Source organism: Aquarana catesbeiana, linkage group LG13 (assembly GCF_042186555.1).
Source record: "Aquarana catesbeiana isolate 2022-GZ linkage group LG13, ASM4218655v1, whole genome shotgun sequence".
Lineage (NCBI taxonomy): Eukaryota > Metazoa > Chordata > Amphibia > Anura > Ranidae > Aquarana > Aquarana catesbeiana.
In genome coordinates, this window is record NC_133336.1 from 236,330,566 (window position 1) to 236,340,565 (window position 10,000).

The 10,000-nt window shown below is 49.6% G+C and overlaps 1 protein-coding gene across 1 annotated transcript in view; it reads left to right on the forward strand.

The window, feature by feature from the left end:
* Window positions 1-8,574, forward strand: part of NOP9 (NOP9 nucleolar protein) — a gene marked incomplete in the record, with an annotated part of 13,681 nt that extends 5,107 nt beyond the window's left edge. The window contains 5 exon segments of the mRNA XM_073609557.1: window positions 78-218; window positions 295-420; window positions 1,452-1,682; window positions 3,332-3,437; window positions 5,249-8,574. Of these exon segments, the coding sequence (XP_073465658.1) occupies window positions 78-218; window positions 295-420; window positions 1,452-1,682; window positions 3,332-3,437; window positions 5,249-5,406 (762 nt within the window).
* Between the last annotated feature and the right edge of the window lie 1,426 nt (window positions 8,575-10,000).

Consider the following 10,000-nt stretch of genomic DNA (forward strand, 5'->3'; position numbering starts at 1 on the left):
TTCTTGCCTCCGCTCTTTTTTCTGTAGTACATTGCTCGGTCTGATCTTCTCCTTGTTTCTCTGTCTCCTCTCCTCAGTTCTCCACACTGTTTGATGAGCTGTCTCCGGCAATGGAGGATATATTGGCCAAAGGTCACATGGGCCTCATCACCAGCCTGGCCGAAACCTGCAAGAAGCTGTCCTGCCGGCAGGCGGAGCTAGTGTCCCATCTCATGGAGGTAAGTGTCTCTCAGGGCTGGCTTATTGCTCCTTCTTTTAGACTGCCGGTATTAATTCATTCCCCTCTCTCCGCAGGCCTTCCATTGTGCAAAGCCAGCCTCCCGCCGAATCACCTCCGTCCCGCTCTTCCTCTCACTACTGACTTATGAGATTTATTATAAGACCGGGGAGGAGGAGGAGGATAAACTATCAGAGCACACGGTGAGTGACCGAGAATGAGCAATCCTAAGTAAAGGAGTTGTAAAGGCAGAAGGTTTTTTATGTTAACCACTTCAGCCCCGGAAGGATTTACCCCCTTCCTGACCATGCAATGTTTTGCGATACGGCACTGCGTCGCTTTAACTGACTGTTGCGCTGTTGTGCGACGCTGTACTCAAACAAAATTTATGTCCTTTTTTCCCACAAATAGAGCTTTCTTTTTGTGGTATTTGATCACCTCTGCGATTTTTACTTTTTGCGCTATAAACAAAAGAAGAGTGACAATTTTGAAAAAAAACACAATTTTTTACTTTTTGCTATAATAAATATCCCAAATTAAAAAAAAACGAAAACAAATTTCTTCATCAGTTTAGGGTGATATGTATCCTTCTAAATATTTTTGGTAAAAATAATAGCAATAAGATTATATTGATTGGTTTGCGCAAATCTTATAGTGTCTACAAAATAGGGGATAGATTTATGGCATTTTTATTTTTATACTAGTAGTGGCGGTGATCTGCGATTTTTATAGGGACTGCGACATTGCGGCGGACATATCGGACACGTTTGACACATTTTTGGGACCATTGACATTTATACAGCGATCAGTGCTATAAAAATGCACTAATTAATGTGTAAATGTCACTGGCAGGGAAGGGGTTAACACTAGGGGGGCGATCAAGGGGTTTAACTGTGTTCCCTAGGTGTGTTCTAACTGTAGGGGAGATGGGACTGACTTGGGGAGGAGACCGATCGTTTTTTCTATATACTAGTAACACACGATCTGTCTCCTCTCCCCTGCCAGAACGTGGATCTGTGTGTTTCCACACACAAATCCCCTTTCTCGCTCTGTCAGGAGCGATCGCGGGTGCCCGGCGGACATCACGGCCGCTGGGCACGCGCATCGGCTCCATTTAGGGACACGGTGTGCGCTCCCTATACTCCTTAAAGCGCCCGCCGTTTCCAGGACGGCATTTGGGAGTAAAAGAGGCCAAACTGACTTTTTTTAAATTTTGGGTCTGTCTTTTTCTTAGGATAACGTGGAAGCCAAGCTGGAGTCGGTGAACTATCACGGCTCCGTACTGGTCCAGCACCTCCTGCACTTTGAAGATCCTTTACCGGCTCTGCAGAGTCTGGGGAACATGACGGAGGACGACCTTCGTACGGTGGCTTGCAGCCAGGCGGGCAGCCATGTGTTTGACGCCCTGCTCACCAGCAACACTGTAACAGAGAAACAAAGGAAGAAGGTTTTACGGAAATTGAGGGTAAGCTTTGAGTTTAATCGCCTGCAACAAAGTTTTATTTTTTTATTTTTTTTTTATGCTTGTAGCGTTAAGTCATATGACCACACTACTCGCACCACACTCCTTTTTTCCCTTCTGTAGCATCATATGCCTTCATTAAAGTGTAACTAAACCCAGGAGCCTGCATTCACTATATCTGGTCTCCCCAGGACTCTGCATTCACTATATCTGGTCTCCCCAGGAGCCTGCACTCACTATATCTGGTCTCCCCAGGAGCCTGCATTCACTATATCTGGTCTCCCCAGGACTCTGCATTCACTATATCTGGTCTTCCCAGGAGCCTGCATTCACTATATCTGGTCTCCCCAGGAGCCTGCATTCACTATATCTGGTCTTCCCAGGAGCCTGCATTCACTATATCTGGTCTCCCCAGGAGCCTGCATTCACTATATCTGGTCTCCCCAGGAGCCTGGATTCACTATATCTGGTCTCCCCAGTACCCTGCATTCACTATATCTGGTCTTCCCAGGACCCTGCATTCACTATATCTGGTCTTCCCAGGAGCCTGCATTCACTATATCTGGTCTCCCCAGGAGCCTGCATTCACTATATCTGGTCTCCCCAGGACTCTGCACTCACTATATCTGGTCTCCCCAGGAGCCTGCATTCACTATATCTGGTCTTCCCAGGAGCCTGCATTCACTATATCTGGTCTCCCCAGGAGCCTGCATTCACTATATCTGGTCTCCCCAGGACTCTGCACTCACTATATCTGGTCTCCCCAGGAGCCTGCATTCACTATATCTGGTCTCCCCAGGAGCCTGCATTCACTATATCTGATCTCCCCAGGAGCCTGCATTCACTATACCTGGTCTCCCCAGGACCCTGCATTCACTATACCTGGTCTCCCCAGGACTCTGCACTCACTATATCTGGTCTCTCCAGGAGCCTGCACTCACTATATCTGGTCTCCCCAGGAGCCTGCACTCACTATATCTGGTCTCCCCAGGAGCCTGCACTCACTATATCTGGTCTCCCCAGGAGCCTGCACTCACTATATCTGGTCTCACGCAGTACACAGAACATGGAAATGCAATTATTTTAGTAAATATAAACTGCTAAATACTTTTTCTTATCAGCAGTATATAGCAGTCTTGTGACTTCTATTAGTGTCTGGTTAAAGCTTTTAGGAGGAGTTTTCATTCTCCCCCAATTCTCCTATCAGGCTGCAGGACTCCTGAACCTCTGTCTGGACAGTGTTGATTGGCCCTGTGCTGATCACATGAACAAAGTTCCACTTTAAATAAAATAAAAATAAATGTGCACATTATTGTACACTTAGCAAAGCAACCCCCTCCATGGCTGGTGCTTCCGTCTTCATCCAGGTTCAGAGTCTTCGGCCATCTTTAATGGCCAGGCCGGACTGACGCAACTTCTCAAGAAAAAAAAAATGATCGGCAGATAGAAGCTTCCATAACAGATAAGGCCTACGCAGTCTCTACTGTCATAAAAAAAACTTGGTGGACTAAGTGGACCAATCCAATTCTGTTTTGTGTTTCTAGTGCAAATTAGAAGATGAAAGGAATGACCTGATTGGTTGAAGACAGCTTAGTTCTTTTACACATCTCCAGGCCATGTAAATATGTAATTGTCCTTTTTTTTACTCGCAGGTTCACTCCGTGGATTTGGCACGCAACAAATATGGAAGCCGAGTTCTGGACCGTATCTGGAACGCTTCCACCATGGGGGTTAAAGAGGAGATCGCACAGAAGCTGGGTAAGGCCTGGTGCTGTTTATGGGATTTGGTTTTGGTGTTCATCGGACGGTGCCATCTAAGAGGCACAGCGGCAATGGGAATCTGTTGTGGGTGGAGATGGGAATCTGTTGTGGGTGGAACTGGGAACCCGTTGTGGGTGGAAATGGGATCCCGTTGTGGGTGGAGATGGGAATCTGTTGTGGGTGGAGATGGGAACCCGTTGTGGGTGGAGGTGTGAACCCGCTGTGGGTGGAGGTGTGAACCCGCTGTGGGTGGAGGTGTGAACCCGCTGTGGGTGGAGGTGTGAACCCGCTGTGGGTGGAGGTGGGAACCCGCTGTGGGTGGAGGTGTGAACCCGCTGTGGGTGGAGGTGTGAACCCGCTGTGGGTGGAGGTGGGAACCCGCTGTGGGTGGAGGTGGGAACCCGCTGTGGGTGGAGGTGGGAACCCGCTGTGGGTGGAGGTGGGAACCCGCTGTGGGTGGAGGTAGGAAACCGTTGTGTGGAGATGGAAATCCGTTGTGTGGAGATGGTAATCCGCTGTGGGTGGAGGTGGGAATCCGTTGTGGGTGGAGATGGGAAAATCCATTGTGGGTGGAGATGGGAAAATCCGTTGTGGGTGGAGATGGGAAAATCCGTTGTGGGTGGAGATGGGAAAATCCGTTGTGGGTGGAGATGGGAATCCGTTGTGTTGTAGAGCTGGGAACCCGTTGTGTGTGGAGATGGGAACCCATTGTTGGTGGAGATGGGAATCCGCTGTGGGTGGACCGTATCTGGAACGCTTCCACCATGGGGATTAAAGAGGAGATCGCACAGAAGCTGGGTAAGGCCTGGTGCTGTTTATGGGATTTGGTTTTGGTGTTCATCGGACGGTGCCATCTAAGAGGCACAGCGGTGATGGGAACCCGTTGTGGGTGGAGGTGGGAATCTGTTGTGGGTGGAGATGGGAATCTGTTCTGGGTGGAGCTGGGAATCCGTTGTGGGTGGAAATGGGAACCCGTTGTGGGTGGAGATAATCTGTTGTGGGTGAAGATGGGAACCCGTTGTGGGTGGAGGTGGGAACCCATTGTGGGTGGAGGTGGGAACCCGCTGTGGGTGGAGATGGGAACCCGCTGTGGGTGGAGGTGGGAACCCGCTGTGGGTGGAGGTGGGAACCCGCTGTGGGTGGAGGTGGGAACCCGCTGTGGGTGGAGGTGGGAACCCGCTGTGGGTGGAGGTGGGAACCCGCTGTGGGTGGAGGTGGGAACCCGCTGTGGGTGGAGGTGGGAACCCGCTGTGGGTGAAGGTGGGAACCCGCTGTGGGTGGAGGTGGGAACCCGCTGTGGGTGGAGGTGGGAACCCGCTGTGGGTGGAGGTGGGAACCCGCTGTGGGTGGAGGTGGGAACCCGCTGTGGGTGAAGGTGGGAACCCGCTGTGGGTGAAGGTGGGAACCCGCTGTGGGTGGAGATGGGAACCCGCTGTGGGTGGAGATGGGAACCCGCTGTGGGTGGAGATGGGAACCCGCTGTGGGTGGAGATGGGAACCCGCTGTGGGTGGAGATGGGAACCCGCTGTGGGTGGAGATGGGAACCCGCTGTGGGTGGAGATGGGAACCCGCTGTGGGTGGAGATGGGAACCCGCTGTGGGTGGAGATGGGAAAATCTGTTGTGGGTGGATTTGGGAAAATCTGTTGTGGGTGGATTTGGGAAAATCCATTGTGGGTGGAGATGGGAATCCGTTGTGGGTGGAGCTGGGAATCCGTTGTGGGTGGGCTTGCCCTTTAAAACACTTGCTTAATGCAACCTCACCTCCACCATGCCTTTGACGTGAAGGACGTTTGGTTTCTCTCCTGCAGTCGAACGGCTCCGTGAGCTACAGAACGACCCTGTTGGACATCACATCGCCCGCAACTTCGCCCTGGCGCACTTTGTGAAACGGAGGAAAGACTGGGAGGGGCATCAGCAGGCGGAGAACAAACGGCGCAAGATGTTCGCTGAGATCCTGGAGGACTGATGAGACTGATGAGGAGTGGAGGGTCCTGGTGTCACCCACATTTTCTGTTGCTCTGTGCTTTTATCTTTTAGGCCTGGCTCACACCTATGCATTTTTTTTTTAGTGCTTTTTGCAGATCTGCATTACAGTCCATTTAACATGGTTTCCTATGGAACACATTCTGTAGTGCAAATCTGCAAAAGGCACTAAAAATGTATAGGTATGAACCAGGCCTTTCAATTTAATGACTGTCACTACTTCGAACCCCCACCTTCAAGGTTGGCTCCATCCAGAATTGACAGTTTTGTGCCGTTGATGGCAGGTTCAATCGGCTGCTTCCTTCTTCTCTTTTTTTTGTTAATCTCCTCACAGTAAGATTATTTCTTAACCATCGGTCACAATAAGAAGTGTTCTAAAGCTAAATGTCTGCGGCGAGTGACACCTTCATCATGGTCTGGGGGAGGGGGGGTGGAGACACTACTGCAGGCACACCAGTGGAACCTCTGAGAGAAATGAGGCATAAATTTTTGAACCCGAGGCTCAAAATTTTAAGTCCTGAGCCAGTTGCCCCGCCCAACCGCTCCTCTGCCCCGCCCCTATGTCCACCCCTAAACACGCCCCCGTAAATTATCTCATGAAATTACACTGTTAAATGTTTTATGCAGAATTAAGTTACAAAAATAAATATTAACAACAACTTTACAATATTAGCATAAAGCATATCAGTACCCATCAGTGCAACCTCACTGTGCTCATCATTGCAGCCTCACAGTGCCCATCAAATGCAGCTTTACGGTGCCCATGAATGCAGCCTCACTGTGCCCATCATTGCAGCCTTACTGCCCATCAATGCAGCCTCACTGTGTCCATCAAATGCAGCCTCACTGTGCCCATCATTGCAGCCTCACTGTGCCCATCATTGCAGCCTCACTGTGCCCATCATTGCAGCCTCACTGTGCCCATCATTGCAGCTTCACTGTGCCCATCAAATGCAGCTTTACGGTGCCCATGAATGTAGCCTCACTGTACCCATGAATGCATCCTCACTGCCCATTAATGCAGCCTCACTGTGCCCCATCAAATGCAGCTTTACTGTGCCCATTAATGCAGCCTCACTGTGCCCATCATCAATACAGACTCACCATTGCCTGGATGATGGATCACACACACACAGTGGGCATCTCCCGCTGTGTGTCACGGTGCTGGGTCTGTGTTCGGTGGCGCTGTAACAAGGTCCCGCCCCCTAGACCGGCTCGTGTGATAGGCGAAACACTGATTCAAGCAGTGCACCATCTACTATCACACAAGGGAATATCCCCCCTCCGGGTCGCTCTGATGGCCACACCGCTTCTGCCAGAAGTGATCGGCCAGGAAACTGTCATCCTGGTCCGCCCCTGATTCTCACTCGCCCTCCGCTAAATTCCACTCGCAAAATGTGAGCAGGGCGAGTGGAATTTTTGAGGGCTGTTTCAACCCATCCCAAACTGAAACCGCAGAAGATCAGCAGCACTGGGATGTTACAAAGGAGAAAAATAAACAAGGTTGAAACAGTGTTGTATTAAAAAAAAAAAAAGTCAAATGTTCTTTAGCAGTTATTCTGTTAGAGTTTACATAATACTTAGCGGCGTCTGTCCCAGAGGTGTCTGCCATGTATTGAGATAACAGCTCCTCTTTAACCACTTCAATACCAGGCACTTATACACCTTCCTGCCCAGACCAATTTTCAGCTTTCAGCGCTGTCGCACTTTGAATGACAATTGCGCGGTCATGTAACACTGTGCCCATATGACATTTTTATCATTTTGTTCCCACAAATAGAGCTTTCTTTTGATGGTATTTGATCACCTCCTGGGATTTTTATTTTCTCCTTCACTGATGGTGCTGCATTGACAGGCACTGATAAGGCGGCACTGATGGGCACCGATGAGGTGGCACTGATGATGGGCACTGATATGCAGCACTAATGGGCACACAGCATGGATGTATACTAATGGATGGTACTGATGGATGCCAATCAGTGCCAAACAATATTGCCTGCCAATCAGTGATGCCCATTGTGGGCACTGATTGGCATCCATTGCGGGCACTGATTGGCATCCCTGGTGGTGCAGTGTGGACATCCTTGGGGGGGCTGCACTAATAATCGATCAGCACAGACCCCCCCCCCCCTGTCAGAAGAGCAGCTGGTCGGCTCTCCTCGCATCTTGACAGACGTGAGTGAGGAAAAGCCGATCAACGGCTCTTCTTGTTTACATTGTGATCAGCCGTGATTGGACACGGCTGATCACGTAGTAAAGAGTCTCTGTGAGAGACTCTTTACCTAGATCGGAGTTGCGGTGTGTCACAGTGCCACACCGCAACGATCGCCATGATGCGCTCCCCCGGGGGGGCGCGCAGCGGCTTGACATCCTGGCGACGTCATATGACGTCCGGTCAGGATATTGCAACCACTTTGCCGACGTCATATTGCTATATGGTGGGCGGCAAGTGGTTATGGTGAATAGCATCATGTGACCTTGTTGCAGAGCAGTCAGCATCCAATATGCACAGATCACCCAAATCATACAGGACAGAGGAGCAGGGATTGTAAAGGTGGAGGGTAGATCGAACATGAAGAGGGTGGGGGGGGGGTGGAGGTCATAGAGGAGAGAGGAGCAAGAATTGTACAGGAGAGGGGAAGGCAGATCATAGAAGAGAGGACAGCGTGGATCATAAAGGAGTGGGGATCGTAGAAGAGAGAGGAGGGGATCGGAGAGGGGAAGGTGGATCATTGAGGAGAGGGGAGCAGGGATTGTACAGGAGAAGAGAGGGCAGATCAGACAGGGATCATAGAAGAGAGAGGAGGGTGGATCGTACAGGAGAGGGGAGTGGGGATCATAGAAGAGAGGAGGGTATATCGTACGGGAGAGGGGAGCAGGGCTTGTACAGAAGAGGTACAGGAGCAGGGATTGTAAAGGCAGGGAGGGCAGGGATCATAGGAGAAAGAAGAGGGTATGTCGTACAGGGAGGAGAGGGGAGCAGGAATTGTATACGAGAGGGAACGCAGATCATACAGGAGACAGCGACCTGTCCATGTTAATAATACACATTGTATATATGAGATTTGTCACTTGTGTACATACTGACTTTCTTCAATAAAAAATTTTGTATGTATTTCATTTTTATTAAAATATCGTACTTTTTAAAAAATTATTATTATTTAAAGAGAACAAGCGACACCGCATCGCTCCAATGTGCGCATTACCACCATAATGTCATGACCAGCCCTTACAGGCATGTACTGGACTACCGGGAGTTTCCCGGTGGGCCGATGGCTCAGTGGGCTGGTTTCAGTGACAGCCTGCCAAATTAATAGCGCAGCGATTAATTTGAGCACCGCTGTACTGCCCATGGCTAGGTATTCAGCTTCCAAGCGCAGCGCGGTGCTCTTCAGCTCTTTCCGCCCCCGCTCGGCGCTTCCAGAGCACTGCACACATCTTCGGCCACCTCCGGCCCACACTCGTCCTTTTTCCTTGTCCGCTCAGCTTTCCCCGCCCCCCCTCCTCTCCGACAGCTCTTCAACTTCAGCCAACAAAACTCGGCTATCTCCGGCGGCCCCCCCGCGGTAACGGTCGCTGTGAGTTTAAATGAGCCGGGGCCGCCGTGTGATGTCCTGAGAGCAGCCGACAGGCAGAGAGGTCCCCGGAGCAGATGAGGGAAGCTGGAGGATGACGGTGCTGCAGGAACCCGCCCAGGTAACCTGCCGGCCCGGCACAGCCATTGAATACTGTATATAGCAAAGGATGTGGCGATAAATAAAATAACAAAAAATCCATTTTTGGTGCAAATAATGATTCAAATAATATGCAAAACCCAACATGGCTAAAAGTTCATCAAAAGTGTCAATTAATATTGAAACGTGCATAAAAATATTTTCAGCAAAAAGTTCATATATAAACCATGCTTATAATTAAAACCCTCTTTTTTTTTTCTTTTGCACTTTAATACCATAGACATAGTTTGGATATAATGGTTTTAATTATAAGCATTGTTTATATATGAACTTTTTGCTAAAAATATTTTTATGCATGTTTCAATATTAATTGACACTTTTGATGAACTTTTAGCTATGTTGGGTTTTGCATATTATTTGAATCATTATTTTCACCAAAATTGATTTTTGATGTTATTTTAGTTAGCGCCACATCCTTTGCTATATATTCCATTCATCTGTGGTTTGTGGTAACCTGTTTGATGTTGGCAGCTGCTCACTACTGCGGTTGATCAAAAATAGGTGTGCGCATTAGTTGTTTATTTTAAAATATATACTGAGCCAGGCTTCGGGCAGGTGACAGGGGGACCGGGGGGGGGGGGGGGAGAGGGGGGCTGCAAAATACAAGACAACCAGGGGGCCCACAGAATGAAGAGGCTCCCGTGGGAAGAAGGGGTCCTAAGGAATGTAGGGGGGTTGTATGGTATGTAGGGGGCCTAGAAGAAGGACCCTATAGAATGAAGGGGGCCCCAATAGGGAAGAATTGGTGTTATGGTTTCTGCATCAGTCTTGATGACATCAGAAGACCTTGGAGCATGGGGGAGAAGACTCTGAGGACCAGTCTAACAGGATGGAAGATCAAGT